At 46.5% G+C, this 23,759-nt stretch overlaps 1 protein-coding gene across 2 annotated transcripts in view; it reads left to right on the plus strand.

Moving 5' to 3' along the window:
* Positions 1-23,759, plus strand: part of nlgn4xa (neuroligin 4 X-linked a) — a 304,151-nt gene that overhangs the window by 131,587 nt on the left and 148,805 nt on the right. For both annotated transcript variants that reach the window (XM_072576889.1, XM_072576890.1), the window contains one exon: positions 1,347-1,496. In XM_072576889.1, the coding sequence (XP_072432990.1) occupies positions 1,347-1,496 (150 nt within the window). The remainder of the gene's footprint in view (positions 1-1,346; positions 1,497-23,759) is intronic.

Consider the following 23,759-nt stretch of genomic DNA (forward strand, 5'->3'; position numbering starts at 1 on the left):
TATGGTGGGGGATTAATTGAATGGGACTTCTTTACCTGAGATTGTATGCTCTGTTTCCCCAGGGGTTCTCACCTCCCCCCGCCCCGAGCCAGACTCTCGACCATATGCTGTGGTGGGTCTTTGACACCCTTGCCCTTCCTCTTACTATGGTGCCTCAACTCTCTGAGACTAGACAAGGAGTGCCGAGGAGCCAATTTGCCATTTGGGATTTATGGTTCAGCCCTTACTCTGTGTTTGGCAAATATTTATTTTCAAGAAAGGAGTCACCCACGTAGAGGGGACCCTTGGCCGACGGAGACATTTCCCCTCTTTAGTTTGAGATGCTAATGGCAGATGCACCCTGCCTGGAAACGGCTTTCCCAGATTACACAGGGAGGGGAGATGGTGGTGGGAGATAGGGATCAGAGCTGTGATCATCCTGGCCTGTGGTCCCAGTCCCACCCTCATTGAGCCAGCAGAGTTCCCAGCTGAGCCACATGGGGTAGACCTCTGTGGGATGAGCCCTACTGAACTAAGATGACAATGACACGGAGGATGTTTGCAGATTGCTCCATTCATTACTGAAAGACACGGATCAAATCTCGGCAGAAACGGTGCTTAATGCATGAGCCAAGCCTTGATTTTCCACATGGTACAAAGTGCAACATTCCGTCTCATTGGAGGAATTGTCAGGGATCGTTTCATGTTCCATCAGAATTTAGTGGCATGTGCGGAGCGCTGACCATGTTAGCTCATAAAGAATGCTGTGAATCCATTGAGCATTAGCAAATTGATCCTAATCCTGTTAAACCCATCATATATCATCACAAGAGGTGTGTGAGTGTGTGTCTCTATGTGTGTGTGTGCATGTGTAAATGTATGTGCGTGTGTGAGTATGTATGTGTGCATGTATGTATGCCTGGTAGTGTGTAAGTGTATATATCCCTGTGTGTATGTATGAGTGTCTGTCTGGTAGTATTTGTGTAAGTATATATATTCCTGTGTGTATGTAAGTGTATGCCTGTGTGTGTTTAAGAGTATGCCAATGTGTCTAAGTGGATGTTGGTATGCGTGTGAATGTATTTTTGTGTGCAAAAGTATGTATATATGAACCAGTGTGTTTAGTTTATGTTTATGTGTTTGTAAATATGTGTGTGTGTGTGTGTGTGTGTGTAAGAGTAAGCCTGTGTGTGAGTGCCCCTGTATTTCAGTGATTTGGTCTGCGTGCATTTGAATGTCTCAGTGTATTTTTGTGTGTGTCAGTGTGTATATGTGTCTGTGTGCTCATGTGCATTTATATTGTGTATCCATGCATGTGATGGAATGCCTCTATGTATCTGAGGACAAACCTTTTTATTTCCTTACAGATATCCATGACAATGGTCCCAAACCAGTTATGGTATACATTCATGGAGGCTCCTACATGGAAAGCACAGGCAACTTAATCGATGGAAGCATTCTGGCAAGTTATGGAAATGTCATTGTTGTCACACTCAACTACAGGCTCGGGGTTTTAGGTGAGTGACTGGGTCAGTGTCAATACTTTGTGAATGTAGAGCTGATAATGTATGGACTTTGGATAACTTTTTATTACAGTGTGCCATGGTTTGACTGTTCGGAGACCAACATCTCCTACAACCTTTTGTCTCCCCTACCAAGATGAATCAGTCCAACACGGTTCCGCTGTTCAGCCTGTGGCTCTGAATGTACTGGGTGCTGGCACTCATTCTGTGTCGGGAAACAGATTCCTGGGCACCAGCCAACATCATTCAGCAGTTGCCTGCTGTGAGGAATGTCCCGTTGTTTCATCTTCTCATGGGAAGCCACTTTAGCAGCTGTGTATACTGAGTTAGGGAGACAGTCAATGGAGCTAGTACCTTTAAGTGTATCCTTCCCTCCCTCAGTACTGGAGACGGGTGTTGCAATTTCCTAACATGCCTGTGCCCTGTGTTCAGAATATTGTGTCAGTGTGAATAAATCAGTTACTCCAGTTGTGATGTACTGTTGTGATATGATCCTGTTTTGGTGTTGGTTTCACTGACATAACACTTAAAGCATTTGGATGCAGCAGCTCAGATGTTTCTCCTGGTTGAGAAGACCTAAACCAGGTGGGGGAGGGATGGGGTTCACAGTTTATATAAATAGTTGGGTGGTGCCACTCAGATCAGAGATGAAGAGATTTTTCTTTACTCGGCGGATTGTGAACCTTTGGAATTCTCCGCCACTGAGGGTGATGTTGCTCAATCTTTGAATTTCTGATTGTCAGTGGCATAAAGGGCTACGAGGATCGGGTGACTAAAATTGAATTGACGTGTTCAATTAGCTCCAATCATATTGAATGGCAGGGCAGGTTGGATGCCTATTCCTATGTTCCTTTGTTTTCTCTGTTTGACTGTTTCAGATTTCTGAAAGGGAAGGTATGTTGCCAGAATTTTGGATCTTACATTCATCAGGACAAATGAAAGAATTTTGATTTGACTTTATTTGTAATTGTCATATGTACTGAGATGTAGCGAAAAGTATTGTTTTGTGTGCTCTACAGGCAGATCGTACCATACAAGGTGCTTCAGAGTAGCGGAACAGAGTGCAGAGTACAGTGTTACAGCCGCAGGGAGTACAGAGAGAGAGAAAACAACATTAACATTTGTGAAGTCAGTTCAAAAGTCTGATAACAGCAGGAAACAAACTGTTCATGAATCTGTTTGTATGTGTATTCAAACTTAGATATCTTCTGCTCAATGGAAGAGAGTATAACGGGTGTCTGATTATGTTGATTGCTTTCCCGAGGCAATGGGGAGCATAGATGGGGTCAATAGATGGAAGGCTGGTTTGTGTGATGAATTGGGGTGTGTTCACAGCCCACTGTTGTTTCTTTTGGTCTTGGGAACAGCAGTTGCTAAACCACGCTGTGATGCATTCAGGTAGAATGTTTTCTATGGTACATCTATAAAAAATTGCGAAGAGTCTTAATGGACACACCAAATTTCCTTAGCCTTTTGAAGAAATAAAGCCGTTGTTGTGCTTTATTGGCTGTAGTGCCAACACGGATGAACAGATTGTTGGTGATCATCACTCCCAGGAACTTGATGTTCTCGACTGCCTCCATCTCAGTGCCATTGATGCAGACAGGGTCGTGCTCTCTGCTCGGCTTCCTGAAGTCAATGACCAGATCCTTAATTTTGCTGGTGTTGATGGAGAATGCCAATTATCAAATGATTATGACAGTTTATACTGCAGGAGAAAAGGATTTCAATTGGTTGGTAACTCAATTTCGTTTAGCTGACATGTTGCCATGGAGAAAGAACCAGGGAACAATGGGATCCAAAAAACTCCTGGGTAATCCCTAAAAAAAAAAGCACTAGGCTTGACCATATTCCTTTTGCATGCAGAAATTGCATTCTTGTGAATGAATTCATGTTGCTTCTAGGAAGTCTAATTGAGTCATGTTCTGAGCTTGGCAGCCAACCAGTCCTGTTGTATAAATTGTTGTGATCATTTGCAATTTGGCATTCTTGCAATTGTCCTGATGAATGCAAAATGAAAAGCTTTGAGCTGTCAATCTTTTCAGCAATATTTAAATTGGAGAATGGTGGGGGGGCGGTGGGGGAGTAACATTTTCTCCAGGAAGAAAAGGGCAGAGGGAATGCTAATGGTTGACCTTGATTTGTGCAGCCAAACAAATGGTAGCAAATCAGAACTTTATTTGGCCCTTCTTCCCCTATCCTCGCCCATTTATCTCAAGTAAAGAAATTGTTCATACCATTTAACAATTCACTTTTTCCTTGCCCAGACCTATTCTCAAAACATGTGTACACTCTGAAATATCTTACATCCTTTAGTGTGCCAGTACAAAATAACTACTATGTTCCCACCAAACACATCGCACCTTTTTTTAAAAAAATCTAAATTCTCTTACTTAAGCTGGAAAAGGATATTCTTAGATACTGAGGCAAGCCAATTGGAGTTTATTCAACTGTGGCTTGAAGTGAAGCTGAGTTCTGAGTATGCAACATGGTGTGAAAGGACGGTTGGCTGTAATTTGCTCATCTCAAAGTAAGCCCATGAAAAGATTTAAATGGTACAACTTCACGACAAGAGAATAAGAAACCTTCTGGTCTTTCTGTACACTGACAATTCCATAAAAAGCTAGCTGCCATATTTCCAAGAACACCATAAGCACTCTAACGTTTTGACCATGTGTGTGAGAGAGAGAGAATGAGACCATGTCTCCTAACCAAAAGCTCCAGTTTCAAGCTGCAGGACTTGGAGCCATAGAAGGCTCCTTTGTTGCATGGCCAAGCAAGTTGATTGCCAACCTTCAAATCTCTTCAGAGTCGAAATGTATGGTGCTGGAAAAAGCACAGCAGGCCAGGCAGCATCTGAGGAGCAAGAGAGTCGATGTTTCGGGCATAAGCCCTTCATCAGGAATCTCTTCAGTACACCAGTGACAGGTGGTAAGAATGGGAGAGTCCCCAGGTCAGGAGTCCTTGATGCACAGTGATACCCTGCAAGTCACATCGTCTGACAGCAAGGCTAGTGACCTGTTCCAGAATAAATTAATCATGGAAGCAGAGTCCTTTTGATTACTTCATGCATCACTAGAAACAGGAAAGCCTCAAAGTCTACATTTTTCCCATGATACTGAGGCATTAGCAGTCACACTCTACTCGGAGAAATTCTAATGTATCCCAGTATGTATTTACAGAATTGTACATCCAAATTATAGAGTCATAGAGTCATAGAGATGTACAGCATAGAAACAGACCCTTCGGTCCAACCCGTCCATGCTGACTAGATATCCCAACCCAATCTCGTCCCACCTGCCAGCAACCGGCCCATATCCCTCCAAACCCTTCCTATTCATATACACATCCAAATGCCTTTTAGATACTGCAATTGTACCAGCCTCCACCACTTCTTCTGGCAGCTCATTTCATACACGTATCACCCTCCTCTGCATGAAAAAGTTGCCCCTTAGGTCTCCTTTATATCTTTCCCCTCTCACCCTAAACCTATGCCCTCGAGTTCTGGGCTCCCAACCCCAGGAAAAAGACTTTGTCTAATTACTCTATCTATGCCCCTCATAATTTTATAAACCTCTATATCACCCCTCAGCCTCTTACGCTCCAGGGAAAACAGCCCCAGCCTGTTCAGCCTCTCCCTATAACTCAAATCCTCCAACCCTGGCAACATTCTTGTAAATCTTTTCTGAGCCCTTACAAGTTTCACAACATCTTTCCGATAGGAAGGAGACCAGAATTGCATGCAATATTCCAACAGTGGCCTAACCAATGTCCTGTACAGCTACAACATGACCTCCCAACTCCTGTACTCAATACTCTGACCAGTAAAGGAAAGCATACCAAATGCCTTCTTCACTATCTTATCTACCTGTGACTCTACTTTCAAGGAGCTATGAAGCTGCACTCCAAGGTCTCTTTGTTTAGCAACACTCCCTAGGACCTTACCATTAAGTGTATAAGTCCTGCTACGATTTGCTTTCCCAAAATGCATTGTTCAATTAAAGATCTTAGAAGTGGCCAGTGGTGATGAGAACACAAAGGTCCTCCTTAGCCTGGTTCTTCTCAGATTAATGTTGGCTGTGACTTCATTGCCTCAGACATGTTTATGGCTAGTTGGATGAAAGGGGTCACAGCATCACATGTGTTCACTCCCAGCAATGTTCCTTCCATAGCACCTTCCTTCATATTCCACAAGAACAGAGCTGAAACAAAGCTTTCTTTCACTTATCTACTTGTAGGACCTGGGAGTCATGGCGGGGCCAGCAATTATGACCCAACTCTAGTTGCCCCTGAGAAGGTGGTGTTCAACTGCCTTCGTGAACCACTGTAATCCCAGTGCTGTAGGTAACAATGCTGTAAAACGGATGAATTCTAGGATTTCGAAGTAGCGACACTGAAGGGACGGTGATATGTTTCCAAGTCAGGACATTGAGTGGTTACCTCCTCTGGTGGTTGTCCCTACTTTCAGCTGTTGAGTTCTGAATGTTGTATGTCACTGGTGTCACCGCTGTGATACATCACGTTGTGGAGTTTGGTGTTTGCCAAGAAGCGACAGAAAGCATTTGGCTGTAGAATAGAACATCCAAATGGACATGAACAGCTTTGATTTTAGATCGCAGAGCCAACTCATGCTAGGTTTGAGCTTTGATTCGCTTTGGTGAGTCCCTAACTTTGATTGTCATCTATAATAGGGCGTTGTAACCACCTGTAGGCTGAAGTATCAAAGAACTATGTCACAATCCTGATTATCAGAATCTTGGTGCATCAAGGAGTTGTTGTTGGATGATTTATGTTGGTTCTTTATGTCTATGTGGATCATAGCTTAATTCCTACTTGCATGTTTCTCTGTGCTTCTAATGTGCAGCACTCAATGCTAAAGAAAGCAATTTATCACTGATACACAGGGTTGAAGTTCAAGTGCTGTTATCCTCCACTTGATGGTGTAAATTTGCATGGGATCATTAAAAATAAAAACCACAAATGGGTTAAGGTCATTCAGCCCTTTGAGCCAATGCTGCCATGCAGGGCAGCCTGTTGGATGGTTGAGTTGGAGGTCATAGGGCCATAATGATGCAGAGAAGCCATGACCTCAGATTCCTCCTTGTACTTGCAAGGTGTTATTGGAGCTTCAAGTGCTGTTGGAGGCTGACTCAACCTTACAGCTAGGGCCGGTGTTGGAACTTTGACATTAACTCAGATGAACAAGAAGGCTGCTGCTAACCTCACAGCTTCACGTGAATGTGAAATAGATGCAGGAAGACATGAAACATAGGAACAGGACCCTGATCCACCAATCTTTGAGATCATCGACGATCTATGACCTAACTTCACATAGAAACCTTTGCCCAAATCTCTTAACACGTTTGGCCAAAAGGTATTTTCATCTCAAATGTAAATTAAATAATGTATTAACTGTTCATTTAGAAGAGAACATCTCACTACCCTATGTGAAGAAAATGTTCCCTATTGGTCTCATGAAAAGCCGAGCTCTAATATTTTGACTATGTCCCCTCAAAACTCATGATTAGTGAAAATACTTTTTCACAGAGCTATCTTCTCTGTTTGCCTTAATATCTTGATAACTTTGGTCGAGTCACTTCTGAATTTTCCAATTTCCAGGGGATTCAAGGCTATTATTTACAAAGTGTGGATATTGGCCTTGTAAATCTCTGCCGCACTCCCCCCTCACCAATTCATCTTTTCTAAGGTGTTGGTGGCTGAAATTCCTCTAGGTGTGATCTAACCAGCATGTTGTTCAGCTGAATGCATCTGTTTGGCACGGGGTTAATTAACAACCCTACGCAAAAATATCCTTTAGTAAAACGTGCTGTTGACCAAAGGTATAACAATAATGTGAAGAAATGGCGACAAGATTGCCTCTAAATAGATTGCCTCTAAGATAGAATACTATGAACAGTTTTGGGCCCCTTGACCAAGGAAAGATAGACTGTCATTGAAGGCAGTCCATAGACGGGTCACTCAGTTGTTACCAGGTATGAAGGGAGTATCTTATGAAGAAGAAATTGAGTAAGTTGGGCCGGTACTGAGTTAAGAAGAGTGAGAGGCGATCTTGTTGAAATGTACAAGATTCTTTGGAGAGTTGACATTGTGGATGTAGAGACGTTACCCCTTGTGGGAAAATCTAGGACTCGATTGCCTACAGTGCAGAGCAAGGCCATTCAGCCCATTTAGTCAGCACTGACCCTCCAAAGAGCATCACACTCAGACCCTTACCCTATCCCTGTAACCCTCCATTTCCCATGGCTAATCCACCTATCCTACACATCCCTGGACACTTCAAGACAATTTAGCACAGCCAATCCACCTAACCTGCACACCTTTGGACTGTGGAAGGAAACCAGAGTAACTAGTCGAAATCCATGAATCATGGGGAGAATGTACAAACTCTGCACAGACCCAGTCAAACCCAAGTCCCTGGCGCTGTATGGCAGCAGTGCCTAGTGCTGAGCCACTGTGCCACCTGTTTGAGCTGAGGACTAGACGGCATAATCTCACAATAAAAATTAACAACAGAGATCAGGAGGAATTTCTTCTTTCACAGAAGAGTGAATCTGTGAAATTCTTTATCACAGAAACAGGTCAAGACTGGATCATTAAGCATATTCAAGACTGTTTAACAGGGAACTATTTAACTGCTTGAGAGAGGGATCTGAGGAATGATATTTTTAATCAATGTGTTCAGATATGTTTTGCCAAATCTCTAAGGCAGGTGAGATTTAAAACGGTGTCTCCTGGTTTGGAGATAAGGATACTACCAAAGTGCCACAAGAACCTTAAATACAGAGAGTGTTGCAGAATCAAGCTCATTACACCCTAGCTGAGGCATGAACCCACAATCCCTGGTTTAAGGAGGCCACTACCATATCCATTAGGCCACTGGGGACATCAACAGTGCAATCGTTGAATCATAGAAACCCAACAGTGTGGAAATAGGCCATTCAGCCCATCGAGTCTGCACTGAACCTTTGAAGAGCATCCCACCCATACCCTCACCCTATCCCTATATACCTGCATTCCCTATGGCTAACCCACTTCGCCTGCACATCCCAGGACGCAATGACAATTTAGCATGGCCAATCTACCTAATCTTTGCATGCCGTGTCAGCCAGGCTCATTAAGAAGCCAATTAACACGCATCATCCCTGCACCCACCACAGTCCAGCCCCACCTGAGCTATCAAATAAGAGAAAGTGAGGACTGCAGATGCTGGAAAAGTGCTGCAGAGTAGGCAGCATCCGAGGAGCAGGTGATTCGACATTTTGGGCATAAGCCCGTCATCAGGAACATCAAAGAAAGACCTCATCCAGCAGGCTGGCCAGTAAACCATGATGGGTTTGCTAATGGCCCTCCCATTGAGGAAGGAGATTGACCTTCATCGCTGTCAAACACTCTGTGCCTGATCAAGGCGCAACAGGCCTCAGGCAGGCATGATAGGTGTTACCCACTGAAAACCATTGCCCTTCCTCTCTGAGGCCCTTCCCAGTGACCCCCAGCCTAGCCTGCCTGACCTTTGGCCTGCTGTCACCCAATAAAACTGGGGCTGAAGGTGGGTAGATTAGATTAGAATCCCTACAGTGTGCAAACAGGCCTTTGGGCCCAACAAGTCCACATCGACCCTCTGAAGGGTAACCCATCCAGTCCCATCCTCTACCTTATATTTACCCTGACTAATGCACTTAACACTATGGGCAATTTAGCCTGGCCAATCCAGCTAACCTGCACATCTTTGGATTATGGGAGTAAATTGAAGCACCTGGAGGAAACCCACACAGACACGGGGAGACTGTGTAAATGCCACACAGACAGTCGTTCAAGGTTGGAATCGAACCCAGGTCTCTGGTGCTGTGAGGCAGCAGTGCAAACTACTGAGCCACCTTGCCACCCCAGGATGCTGGTGCCTCAGTTCCCAGTGACACTGCCACCAATGGCGAGGCAGCCAACCTCTGTCTTGGCCACAAGCTCTGGGCAGGTGAGTTCTCTCCCAGTGGGTACTTCAACCATAGAGTGGTCACCACTTGGGCAAGTGATAATGCAACTGGACTCGTAATCCAAGAACACCAGTCTAATGGACTGGGCACACAGACTCAAATCTCCAACAAAACAGCTGGTAAAATCAGAGTACAGTAAAAACATCTGAAATCCGAAGCAGTTCAAATCCGATATATAATCCCTGCATGAGTATGGCTATAAAGTTATACAAAGCATAGTTTATGTAAAGAAAACAATGGCTCAGTGGTTAGCTCTGCTGCCTCACAGTACCAGGGACCCAGGTTGATTCTAGCCTTGGGCACCTGTCTGTTTGGAGTTTGCACATTCTCCCCGTGTCTGTGTGGGTTTCCTCCCACAGTGCAGTTTAGGTGAATTGGCCAAGCTAAATTGTCCATAGTGTTCAGGTTAGGTGCATTAGTTAGGGGGAAATGTATAGTAATAGGGTACGGTAATGGGTCCGGGTGGTTTACTCTTCGGAGGGAGGGTGTTGATTTGTTGGGCCAAATGGCCTGTTTCCACACTATAGGGATCTGATGAAAACATTGCTTTAAGAAATGAAAGATGAGAAGATTACAAATTCATACAAGCCAGTTTCCTGAAGTTTCTAGTTTTGATGAATAAGGCAAATGGTCTGACTCACGTTGAAACGGGAATTGGTCACACCATGTTTACCTAGAGATTCAGTCTGGTACTGGTTATGAAATTAGAAGCTAGTGTAGTTCAGTTAGTTTTATTAATTGATGTTCTTTTTAAAAAAAAAATCTGGTTCACTGATGCCCTTTGGTGAAGGAAACTGCTGTCCTTACTCAGCCTGGTCTCCATGTGAATCCAGACCCATACCATTGTGATTGGCTCTTTACTCTTTGAGGTAGGCAATAAATGCTGACCTGAGCCAGTGATGCCCAGCTCTCATGTAAACATTACACAGCAATTTTCCTGCAGGGCACTGGATGCCATCAGGCTTCCTCAGTGGGTCTCAGTGGGTAAAACAAATCCTGGGCGAGTTGCGTTTGTAGAAAGCCAGTATGGAAATGATGGTCTGAATGCCATCTTTCTGACAATTCCATAATTTTACGATTCTGTTTTTCCAAATATAGTGGCCTTAAGACCAGTGTTTAATGTTGGTAGTAAGAGAGCCTCCTGACTTAGTGCAATGGGGAGCCAATAGCCTAATGGTATTATCACTCGGCAATTTGAGGCGGTACGGTGGCTCAGTGGTTAGCATTGCTGCGTAACAGCACCAAGGATCCAAGCTTGACTCCAGCCTTGGACATCTATCTGTGTGGAGTTGGCATGTTCTCCCTGTGTCTGTGTGGGCTTCCGCTGATTTCCTCCCACAGTCCAAAGATGTGCAGGTTGGGTGAATTGGCCATGGCACATGCAGAGTTATAGGAATGGGTTTGGGTAGGATCATCTCTGGAGGGTTGGTGTAGACTCAGTGGACCAAATGATCTGCTTCCACACTGTAAGGATTCTATTATCCAGAGACCTTCGTAATGTCTGGGGACCTGAGTTCAAATCCTATGATGGTGGAATCAGTGCTAAATCTAGAAATCTTTGAATCCCTATAGTGTGGAAACAGGCCATTTGTCCGAACAAGTCCACACTGACCCTTTGATAGGTACCCCACCCAGACTCATTCCCCGACTCTATTACTCTACATTTTCCCTGATTAAAGCAACTAGCTTACACATCCATGAACATTATGGACAATTTAGCATGGCCAATTCACCTAACCTGCTCATCTTTGGACTATGGGAGGAAACTGGAACACCCAGAGGAAACCCACACAGACACGGGGAGAATGTGCAAACTCCACACAGTCACCTGAGGGTGGGATCGAACCCGAGTCCCTTATGCTGTGAGACAGCAGTGCTAACCATCGTACTGATGACCATTGTTTGGAAAACCCACCTAGCTCACTAATCATTTTTTAGTGAAGGGAACTGCAGTCCTTACATGGTCTGGATCTACATGTGACTCCAGACCCATAGCAATATTCTCGACTTTCAACTGGTCCCTGGGAAAGTAGGGATTGGCAATTAATGCAGGTCTTGTTAAATGAACTAGAATAAAAAAATCCTTAGTGCAATGGCAGTCCATTTCTCTGCTCACAATTTGTGAATTTCTGTTTTTGCCCTCACAGTTAAGAGTGGAAGAGAAACCTCACAAAAATTGTCAATGGGCAACACCACATATTGCAAACTGCAAGACCCTGTCCATACCCAACCTTTACATTGAGGCGAATTGTAGCTTAGCATAGCCTTCATTTGATTCACATCACATCTTGTTCCCATCACAGAGGGATGACATTTCCTCCAAGCCTGTGCTTGAATGGAACTCAGATCCCTGAGGATACGAACGTGTGTTTCAGTTCACTGCACTGTACAAGTCATCTTCAGTTAATGACAGGGACACAGTTTCTGCTGCAGCAGTTCAGTCACAGTGCATGGAACTGATCTCACGTCAAACGTCGTCTATATCCTATCCGGTCCATTTCTGAAAAAAGAAGAATTAATTGGGTCGTTGTAAAAGTATTCAACATGGAGAGGTGTCTGAAATGGGAACTTCAGAGGAAAGGCTAAAGGCCATAGTATGGGACATTCCCAGGGGGACGCAGTGACATTGGATTCTAAAGTAGGAGAATCAATTTATCTCTATATAAAACACTCGTTAGGTGGATGAGAGAGTGCTCAGGAGATTTACTAGAATGGTTCTAAAGATGTAGCACTTCAGTCAAGTCATGTGTGTGTGTGTGTTATTGTGGGTGTGTGAGGGGTGTGCGTGGGTGTATGTGGGTGAGTGTATGTGCGATAATGTTTATGTGTGTGTGGGTGTGAGTATGTGTGGGTGTCAGTGAGTGCATGTAGCTGTGTGTTTGTGAGTGTGCATGTGAGTGTGTGCGTGCATGTGTGGGTGAGTGTTTTTGGGTATGAGTGTGTGGGTGTGTGTATGTGGTCATGTGCGTGTGGCTGAGTGTGTGTGTTTGTGTGTGTGTGCGTTTATGTATGTGAGTGAGTGTGTGGGGTGTGTTTGTGTGTGAGTCTATGAGTATGTGTGTATTTGTGTGTATGTGGGTGTGTTTGTGTGTGTCTGTCGTTTGGTGATGTGTGTGTTGAGCTGTGTGTGGATGTGATTGAGTGTGTGTGGGTGTGTCTGTTGGGGGTGTGTGTGGGGTTTGTGTGTGGGGTTTGTGTGTGGTTTTGTGTTTGGGGATGTGTGTGTTTGTGTGGGTGGTTGTGGGTGGGTGTGGGTGTAGGGGTGTGTATATGAGGGCTCTGTATGGGAAGGATGGGTGTAGTGTTGGGTGTGGGTGTGTGTGGGTGTGTGAGTGAGTATGTGGTTAGGTATGGGTGTGTGTGTATGTGCGTGTGGGAAGGTGTGAATGTAGGTGTGTGTGGGTGAGTGTGTGGGTGTGAGTTTGAGTGAGTGTGTGTGGGGTATGTCTGTGTGTGTTTGTGTGTGAGTGTTTGTGAGTGTGTGGGTGTCTGTATGTGTCTGTGTTTGTGGGTGCCTGTGTGTGTGTGTGTGTATGGATATGTGGATGTTTATGTGTTTGTGTGGTGTTGATGTGTGTATGTCTGCGTGTGTAAGTGTGTTTTTGGGTGTGTGTGTATCTGAGTGTGTGTGTGGGTGTGTATCTACGGGTGAGTGTGGTTGTATGTGATGTGTGTGTGTCTGTGTGGGGGTCTGCCTGTGTGGGAGTGTGTGTGTATGTGGATGTGTGTGTGTGTGTGTGTGTGTGTGTATCTGGATGTGTGTCTGTGTGTGGGTGTGTCTGTGTGTGCGTGTGTGTGGATGTGGGTGTGTGTGTGTGTGTGGGTGAGTGTGCGTGAGGCGTGTGTCTGTGTATATGTTTGTGTGGGCGTGTGTGTGGGTGAGTGTGTCTGTGTGTGTATCTGGATGTGTGTCTGTGTGTGGGTGTCTGTGTGTGAGTGGAGCGTATGGGTATGTGGGTGTGTGTGTGTGTGTGTTGGTGAGTGTGTATGTGGTGGGTGTGTCTGTGTGTGTGTGTGTGTGTGTGGTGCCTTTGTATGCGAGGGTGTCTGTGTGTGTATGGATGTGTGAATGTGTGAATGTTTAGTGTATGTGTGTGTTTGTGTGGTGGTGGTGTGTGTATGCGCGTGTCTGTGTGCGCATGTATATGTGGTTTTGGGTGTGTGTGTGTGTCTGTGTGTGCATGCGGGTGTGGGCATGTCTGTGTGTCTGTATCAGTGTGTGTATGTCTGGGTGTGGGTGTGTATGTATGTGTCTATGTGTGTGGGTGCCTGTGTATGCGGGATGTCTGTGTGTGTCTGTGTCTGTGTGGGTGGATGTCTGTGTGGGTATGTGTGTTTATGTGTGTGTGTGTGTGTCTGTGTAGATAGGTGTCTGTGTGGATGTGTGGGTGTCTGTGTGTGTGGGTGTCTGTGTGTGTGGGTCTGTGTGTGTGGGTGAGTGTGTGTGGGGGGGTGCCTGTGTGTGAGTGTGTCTGTGTGTTTGTGTGTGGGTGTGGATGTGGATGTGGGTGCGTGTGTCTGTGTGCCAGTGTGTTTGAATGTGTGTGTGTGTGTGGGTATGGCTGTGTGCCTGTAGGGGTGTGTGAGTGGATGTGTGTGTGTGTGGGTGCATTTGGGTGTGTGTGTGGGTGTCTGTGTAATGGTCGGGGTGTGTGTTGGGTGACTGTATGTGTCCGTGTGTGTCTGTGTGTGGGTGTGTGTGTGTGTGTGTTTGTGTGTGTGGGTGACTGTGTGTGTGGGTGTGTATATGTGGGTGACTGTGTGTGTTTGCATGTGTGGGTGACTGTGTGTGTGTGGGTGTGTGTATGTCGGTGTATGTGTGTGAGGTCTGTGTGCATGGCTGTGTGTGGGTGTGGGTGATTGTGTGTTGGTATGTGGGTGGGTATGGCTGTTTGTATGTGTGTGTGGGGGTGTGTGTGTGTGTCTATGTGTGTGTGTGTCTCTGTGTGCGTGGGCGTGTATGTGTGTGCACGCGTGCCTGTGTCTGTGTGTGTCGGTGTGTGTGCGTGTCGGTGTGTGTGTGTGTCAGTGTATGTTAGTGTGTGTGACTGTGTGTGTGAGTATGTGTGTCTGTGTGTCTGTGTGTGTGTGAGGATGCCTGTGCGTGTCTGTTTCTGTGTGTCTGTGTGTGTTTGGATGTGTGACTGAGTGGATGTTTAGTGTATGTGTGTTTGTGTGATGGTGTGTGTATGTGTGCGTATGTTTGTGTGGTTTTGGGTGTGAGTGGATCTGAGTGTGTGTGTGTGTCTGTGTGTGTATGTGGTGTGGGTATGGCTGTGTGTATCGGTGTGTGTGTCTGTGGGTGCGTTTGGGTGTGTATGTGAGTGTCTGTGTATGGGTTGGGGTGTGTGTTGGGTGACTGAGTGTCCGTGTGTGTCTGTGTGTGGGCGTGTGTGTGTGTGAGTTTGTGTGTGTGTTTGCGTGTGTGTGGGTGACTGTGTATGTGGGTGTGTGTGTGGGTGACTGTGTGTATTTGCGTGTGTTTGCGTGTGTGTGTGTGTGGGTGACTGTGTGTCGGTGTGTGTGTGTGCCGGTGTGTGTGGGGTGTGTATGCATGGCTGTGTGTGGGTGTGAGTGATTGTGTGTGGGTATGTGGGTGGGTATGGCTGTGTGTCTGTATGGGTGTGTGTGGAGGTGTGTGTGTCTGTGTGTGTGTGTGGATATGGCTGTGTGCCTGTACGGGTGTGTGAGTAGATATGTGTGTGTGTGTGTGCCGGTGTGTGTGGGGTGTGTATGCATGGCTGTGTGTGGGTGTGAGTGATTGTGTGTGGGTATGTGGGTGGGTATGGCTGTGTGTCTGTATGGGTGTGTGTGGAGGTGTGTGTGTCTGTGTGTGTGTGGATATGGCTGTGTGCCTGTACGGGTGTGTGAGTAGATATGTGTGTGGGTGTGTGTCTGTGTGTGTTGCTGTGTGGGTGCGTTTGGGAGTGTGTGTGGGTGTCTGTGTATGGGTCAGGATGTGTGTTGGGTGACTGTGTGTGTCTGTGTGTGGACATTTGTGTGTGTGTTTGTGTGTGTGGGTGTGTATGTGTGGGTGACTGTGTATTTGCGTGTGTGGGTGTGTCTGTGTGGGTGACTGTGTGTGCAAGTGCGTGTGTGGGGTGTGTGCATCGCTGTGTGTGGGTGTGGGTGATTTTGAGTGCGTATGTGGGTGGGTTTGGCTGTGTGTCTGTATGGGTGTGTGTGGGTGTGTGCGTGTCTATGTGTGCATGTGGGTGTGGGTATGGCTGTGTGTCTGTATCGGCGCATGTGTGTCTGGGTGTATGTGTGTCTCTGTGTGCGTGGGTGTGTGTGTGCGCACGCGTGCCTGTGTGTGTGTCTGTGTGTGTGTGTCGGTGTGTGTGCGTGTCGGTGTGTGTTACTGTGTGTTGGTATGTGTGTGTGTGTGTGTCTGTGTGTGTGGGGGGTGTCTGTGGGTAAACTGTGTGTGTGTGAGGGTGCCTGTGTGTGTCTGTGTCTGTGTGTCTGTGTGTGTTTGGATGTGTGAATGTGTGGATGTTTAGTGTATGTGTGTTTGTGTGATGTTGGTGTGTGTATGTGTGTGTCTGTGTGCGTATTTTTGAGTGGTTTTGGGTGTGTGTGTATCTGTGAGTGTGTGTGTGTGTGTGTGTGCATGTGGGTGTGGGTATGGCTGTGTGTCTGTATCGGTGTGTGTGTGTCTGAATGTGGGTGTGTATGTATGTGTGGGTGTGGGTGCCTATGTATGTGGGGATGTCTGAGTGTATTTGTGTCTGTGTGGGTGGCTGTCTATGTGGATGTGTGTTTATGTGTGTGTGTGCCTGTTTGGGTAGGTGTCTGTGTGCGTGGGTGTCTGTGTGTGTGCGTGAGTGTGTGTGTGTGCATGTGGGGGGGGGGGGCTGCCTGTGTGTGAGGATGCCAGTGTGTTTGGATGCGTGTGTGTGCGTGTGTGTGTATTGCAGTGTGCCTCTAGGGGTGTGTGAGTGGATGTGTATGTGGGTGTGTGTCTGTCTGTGTGTCTGTGGGTGCATTTGGGTGTGTATGTGAGTGTCTGTGTATGGGTTGGAGTGTGTGTTGGGTGACTGTGTGTCCGTGTGTGTCTGTGTGTGGGCGTGTGTATGTGTGTGTGTTTGTATGTGGGGGTGCGTGTGTGTGTGTCTGTGTGTGTGTGTGGGTGGGTCACTGTGTGTGTTTGCGTGTGTGTGTGTGTGTGGGTGACTGTGTGTCGGTGTGTGTGTGTCAGTGTATGTGGGGTGTGCGCGCATGGCTGGGTGTGAGTGATTGTGTGTGGGTATGTGGGTGGGTATGGCTGTGTGTCTGTATGGGTGTGTGTGGACGTGTGTGTGTCTGTGTGTATGTGTGTGTGTGTCTGTGTGTACATGTGGGTATGGGTATGGCTGTGTGTCTGTATCGGTGTGTCTGTGTCTGGGTGTATGTATGTGTGTGTCTCTGTGTGCGTACGTGTGCGTGTGCGCGCACACGTGCCTGTGTCTGTGTCTGTGTGTGTGCACGTCGGTGTGTGTTAGTGTGTGTGACTGTGTGTGTGTGTGTATCTGTGGGTGTGTGTGGGTAAACTGTGTGTGGGTGTGGGTGACTGTGTGTGTGTGTGTGTGTGTGTGTATGTGGGTATGGCTGTGTGCCTGTACGGGTGTGTGAGTGGATGTGCATGTGGGTGTGTGTCTGTGTGTGTGTCTGTGTGGGTGCGTTTGGGTGCCTGTGTATGGATTGGGGTGTGTGTTGGGTGACTGTGTGTGTCTGTGTGTGGACGTTTGTGTGTGTGTTTGTGTGTGTGGGTGACTATGTGTGGGGGTGTGTGTGTGTGGGTGACTGTGTGAGTTTGCCTGTGTGGTTGTGTCTGTGTGGGTGACTGTGTGTCGGTGTGTGTGTGGGGTGTATGCGTAGCTGTGTGTGGGTGTGGGTGATTGTGTGTGGATATGTGGGTGGATATGGCTGTGTGTCTGTATGGGCGTGTGTGTGTGTGTATCTGTGTGTATATGTGTGTGTCTGTGTGTGCATGTGGGTGTGGGTATGGCTGTGTGTCTGTATCGGTGTGCCTGTGTCTGTGTGTATGTATGTGTGTGTCTCTGTGTGTGTGGGTGTGTGTGTGCGCGCACACGTGCCTGTGTCTGTGTCTGTGTATGTGTCGGTGTGTGTGCGTGTCAGTGTGTGTTAGTGTGTGTGACTGTGTGTCAGTGTGTGTGTGTCTGTGTGTGTGTCTGTGTGTGTGGGTAAACTGTATGTGGGTGTGGGTGACTCTGTGTGTGTGTGTGTGTATGTGGGTATGGCTGTGTGCCTGTACGGGTGTGTGAGTGGATGTGTGTGTGGGTGTGTGTCTGTGTGTGTATATCTGTGTGGGTGCTTTTGGGTGTGTGGGTGGGTGTCTGTGTATGGGTTGGAGTGTGTGTTGGGTGACTGTGTGTGTCCGTGTGTGTCTGTGTGTGGATGTTTATGTGTGTGGGTGTGTATGGGTGTGTGTGTGTGTGTGAGTGACTGTGTGTATTTGTGTGTGGGTGTGTCTGTGTGGGTGACTGTATGTGTCAGTGTGTGTGTGGGGTGTGTGCGTAGCTGTGTGTGAGTGTGGGTGATTGTGTGTGGGTATGTGGGTGGGTATGGCTGTGTGTCTGGGTGTGTGTGGGTGTGTATGTGTCTGTGTGTGTGTCTGTGTGTGCATGTGGGCGTGTGTATGGCTGTGTGTCTGTATCAGTGCGTGTGTGTCTGGGTGTATGTGTGTCTCTGTGTGCGTGGGTGTGTGTGTGCGCACGTGTGCCTATGTCTGTGTCTGTGTATGTGTGTCAGTGTGTGTGCATGTCGGTGTGTGTTAGTGTGTGTTGGCGTGTGTGTGTGTGTGCCTGTGCGTGTGGGGTGTGTGTGTGGGTAAACTCTGTGTGGGTGTGGGTGACTGTGTGTGCATGTGGGTGGGTAGGGCTGTGTGTCTGTATGAGTGTGTATGTGTGGGTGTGTGTTTGTCTCTGTGCGTGTGGGTGTATTGCTGTGTGAGTGTGTGTGTGTGTGTGTGTGTGTGTGTGTGCATGTGCCTGTGTGGCTGTGTGTTGGTGTGAGTGACTGTGTTTTGGTGTGTGTGTGACTGTGTGTGTGGGTGACTGTGTATGGGTGTGGATGACTGTGTGTGCGTATGGGTGTGGGTATGGATGTATGTCTGTATGGGTGTGTGTATGGATATGTGTCTGGCTGTATGTGTGGGTGTGTCTCTGCATGTGTGGGTGTATTGCTGGGTGTATGTGTGTGTGCGCGCGCGTGCCTGTGTCTGGGTGTCTGTGTGTGTGTGGTGTGTGTGTGTATGTGTGGGTGTCTGTGTTTGATGTGTTTGTTGTGTGTGGTATCTGTGTGTGAGTGCATGGGTATGTGTGGGTGTGTGTGTGTGTGTGGGTGTGTGGGTATGTGTGATGTGTGGGTGTGCATGGATGTGTGTGTGTGTGGGTGTGTGTGGATGTATGTGGGTGTGTGTGTGGGGGGGGTGTGGGTATGTGTGTGTGTGTGGGTGTGTGTGGATGTATGTGTGTGTGTGTGGGTGTGTGGGTATGTGTGATGTGTGGGTGTGTGTGGATGTATGTGGGTATGTGTGTAGGTGTGTGGGTATGTGTGATGTGTGTGTGTGTGTGTGGGTGTGTGTGTGTGGGTGGGTGTGTGTGTGGATGTTTGTGGGTGTGTGTGTGTGGGTTTGTGTGTGGGTGTGTGGTTATCCCTCAGAGTGAGGATTGTGCTGACAATAGGACACTACGTGTGGAGCCTGTGAATGTGAGGAAGCTGTTGCACTGGTTTTGGCTGACCAGGAAACTGTCCCACTTCACTCCAGGTACACTGGAAGACTGGTAACCAACTTGCTTTGCCATGTTACATTACACTTCCCATGATCATCAAGTCCTGAATCCAAAGCTGCTACTGTTTTTATCAAACAATCCCTGAGATAAATGGAGAGACTGAAGAAGCTATGGTCACTTCCCTGAGAACGGACAAGGTGAAAGGGTGATTGGATTGTGGTGTTTAAAGTCATGAAGGGTTTTTAAAAGGACCATAAGAATAGGGACAAGAATAGGCCATTTGGCCCCATAAGTCAGCTCTGATGTTTTATAGGATCATGGCTGATCTAATATTCCTCACCTCCACATTTCTACCCTTTCCCTGTAATCCATGATTCCCTGAATGATCAAGAATCCATCTATTTCAGCCTTAATTATACTCAAGGACGCTGCCCCCACAGCTCTCTGTGACAAGGAGTTCCAAAGACTCTCAACTTTCTCATCTCAGTCTTAAATTGGCGTCTCTTTATTCTGAGACTATGCCTTCTGTTTCTAACCATGAGGAGAGTAGTAAGGAAGGAGAAACTGGATCCGGCAGCAGAAGGACCAGAATCCAAAGGTTTCTGAGTTCACGAAGAGTGACTGGACTTGAAATGTTCATTGTGCTTTTTTCCTAGAGATGCTGCCAGACCTGCTGAGTTTCTCCAGCAATTTCTGTTTCTGATTTAAAGATGTCGGAGAATCCACAAGAAGCCAAAGGAGGGAGCGGGGCAAATTTTTCTTTTCTTCAGGCAATGATTATTTTTGTGGTGTGGGATGTTCTACCTCAAAGAGTGACAGAAACACATCCAACAGAACCTTTGAAAAATGAATAGTCAAGCACTGAGGGGAGATGATGGCCTAGTAGTATTATTGCCGGTAATCCAGGGACCCAGGTAATGTTCTGGGGACCTGGGATTTGAATTCAATTAAAAAGTAGTCTGGAATTAAGAGTCTAATGATGATCATAAAACAACTGTCCAGAAAAGCCCATCTCGTTCATTGATGCCTCTTAGGGAAGGAAACTGCCATCCTTAGCTGGTCTGGCCTACATGTGGTGCCAGACCCACAGTAATGTGTTTGTCATGATTGGAGCCACGTGGATCTTATTATAGAGATGTACAGCATGGAAAAAGACCCTTTGGTCCAACTTGTCCATGCTGACCAGATGTTCTACGTTAAACTAGTCCCATTTGCCAGCACTTGGCCCATATCCCTCTAAACCCTACCCACCCAGATGCCTTTTAAATGTTGTAATTGTACCAGCCTCCACCACTTCCTCTGGTAGCTCATTCCATACTCACACAACCCTCTGTGTGAAAAATTGCCCCTTTGGTCCCTTGTAAAATTTTCCCCTATATCCCGAAACCAATGCTGCCTAGTTCTGGACTCCCCCACCGCACGGAAAAGACCTTGTCTATTTATCATATCCATGCCTCTCATGATTTTATAAACCTCTATAAGGTCACCCCTCAGCCTCCAACACTCCAGGGAAAACAGCCCCAGCCTATTCAGCCTCTCCCTGTAGTTCAAACCCTTCAACCCTGGCAACATCCTTGTAAATCTTTTCTGAAGCATTTTTAAGTTTCACAACATCATTCCGATAGGATGGACACCAGAATTGCATGCAATATTCCAAAAGTGGCCTGACCAATGCCCTGTACAGCCACAGCTTGAACTATGAGATCCTTCATTGGGATTTTTAACCTGGGCCAATCAGGGAGCCCTGGCTGACAGATATAAACAGGAGATTCACCTTGTGTCTCTCACTGTGTCTCACACCTGCACACACACAACATGGGTGCTGGGGAAAAAAATAAGCACTACCGCAGTTAGGCGGTAGTGTGGCGGTTAGCAGAAAAATAAATAAATAAACAGGCGATTCAGAATCTCCTCATTTCGGGGACTGACTCTGAGCTGGATGGTCATAGCCAGTGCACTGTGCACATATAAGTAAAGGGTAACTTGGTGACGGGTTACCAGCCTCTGTGCAGTTACTTGAGTGGTTGACTGTTAATTGCACTCTGGGCAATAGGGATGGGCGATAAGTATTGATTCCCTCTCTCCATGAAATGAATAAAATGGTAACTTGAGAAGATGGGTGCTAGAGGTTCCCATTCAGATGTACTTTCAGCAGGGGGAGTATGGAAAATGAGTTCTCTGTTCACTACCTTGCTGTGCACCCGCCAGCTGACCCCCATGCTATGGAAGGCAGGCTGTAAATCAGTTCTACACTTGCTATTTTAAGTAAATAATTAAAGGGCAGTTGAGTTTCTTGCCAGGCCAAGCCTCAGGATGGGCCTGGGCAAATGGGCAAGAATAGGCCCCTGGTTTCTCAACCACAAATTCTAAAATGGATGGTAAGAGGAAGGGGTGGTTCCCTGTGAACATTGAGGGAACCATACCCCTCACTGTTACCAATGCGAACAATGAGGGCTGCAGATGCTGGAGATTAGAGTCGAGAGTGTGGTGCTGGAAAAGCACAGCAGGTCAGGCAGCATTCGAGGAGCAGGAGAATCAACGTTCTTCATCAGGAATGATGCTTCCTCGGATGCTGCCTGATCTGCTGTGCTTTTCCAGCATCACACTCTTGACCCCATCGCAGACAATGTTGGAGAAACTCAGCAGGTCTGGCAACGTTTATGGAGAGAGAAACAGAGTTAACATTCCGAGTCTAATATGACTCCTTTCCAGTTCTGAAGCTGAGTCACATCAGAACGTGAATTGTTTACTCTGACTTTCTCTCTCCACAAATGCATCCAGACCTGCTGAGATTCTCTGGTATTCTGTGTGTTTGTTTCAGGTTTCCAGCATCAGCAAAGTTTTGCCTTTGTCCCTGCTTTACTTTACTCCCCGCCTGGCCTCCAAATCCTTGTCAGAGCACCAAGAGTGTGCTACTCACTGCAAGATTCCAAGCCTCTGACCTGCCCTTGTAGCCGCAGTATGTATATGACTGATGCCAGTTCAGTTTCTGTTCAATGATAACTCACTGTCCACCCCCAGTCCTGCCCCAATAAAGTTGATAGGCTTATGTTTTGACCATAAAAAAAAGTCTAAATCTCCGTTGCAATATTTTCTATATTAGCTGGCATACTGGTTCACAGGGGTTAAAGCTTTTGCTGTTAGTAGACAGGGGCTTTTCACTTAAGCACGTACATTAGCTATTCAGCTGCCTATGTTACCAAAGGTAATTTCCAAACTCATATTCTCACTGAGTGCCTCATGCAGTCTCAATTGTTCCACTGGCAAGCTTCTCATTTAGACTTCCCTTATTTATTTGAGTCTCTCACTCACCTTGGGTTGCGGAATAATGTATGGAGGATGTGGAAAACTGCGGTGAGGCCTACTGTGCATGGAGAGGCCTATAATTAACACAGTCTATTGAGTCCCTCTCCTGTGTACAAAAGTGATTAATATTCAGCAGGAGCCAATTACGATTGGAAATCTTAACGTATTAAATTGTAATGAGCAGAGTTAATAAACCGTGGCTACTAGTGGCTAGTTATTCGAATACTCGTGTGGATTGTCCATTCAATTATTTAACAGACACCATGTTAATGAAGGGTGTCCTGAGACTGTCAGGTTGTGTGAGGGAAATGTTCAGCCGAATGCTAAATCTATCGGTGCTCCTCTGACCACCATTTTCATGGGGGAATGAAATGACTTGTCAGTTCAGGCGTGCCCAAATTTCTCGACTCTCCCATTGGCTATACCATGAAAGACGGTGTATGAATGTTTACAGCAAAGAATGAGAAATCAGAGTCCACCTGCACTGGGTTTCAATTGTGTCAATAAAGGGCATTAAGTTCCACCAGCTGGCAGTCCAGTAACCAAATGGCGCAGATTTAAGGTAAAAAGAGGGGTGGGAAGATGAAGAGAATTAAGTATATTATGATCTGGAATGATTACAGAAGCAGATTTAATGCCAATTTTTGAATGGAAGTTCGATCAATACTTGAAAAAGAAATATTTTCAGATGAGTAGGATTCTCTCTCTCTCTCTGTCTGGTAGCATGTATATACTGCAGAAATTCACCAAGGCTCCTCAGACAATACCTTCCAAATCCACTTCCATCTAGAAGGACAAGGGCAGTAGACAAGGGAACACCACCTCCTACAAGTTCCCTTCCAAGTTCTCCTCTCACCTCCTGACTTGGAAATATATCAGCCATTCCTTCAGTGTCACAGGGTCAAAGTCCTGGAACTCTCTCCCTAACAGCATTGTGAGTCTGTTTACAGCATACAGGCTGCAGCGGCTCCGGAAGGCCCATCACCATCACTATTTCATGGGCAACTAGGGATGTGCAATAAATGCTGGCCCAGCCAGTGATGCCCGCAGCCTATGAGTTCTTAAAAAGAAAAAAATTGAGAAAAAGTCTCTTGGATTGAGAATGCTGTTTGCTCATGACATGAACCTGCAGGAGAAGTCCTTTTACTTGGAGAGGCTGTTGTACCATTGCATGGTTCTTGCTGACCTGAGGACTCTCACACTGT

Source organism: Chiloscyllium punctatum, chromosome 9 (genome assembly GCF_047496795.1).
Source record: "Chiloscyllium punctatum isolate Juve2018m chromosome 9, sChiPun1.3, whole genome shotgun sequence".
Lineage (NCBI taxonomy): Eukaryota > Metazoa > Chordata > Chondrichthyes > Orectolobiformes > Hemiscylliidae > Chiloscyllium > Chiloscyllium punctatum.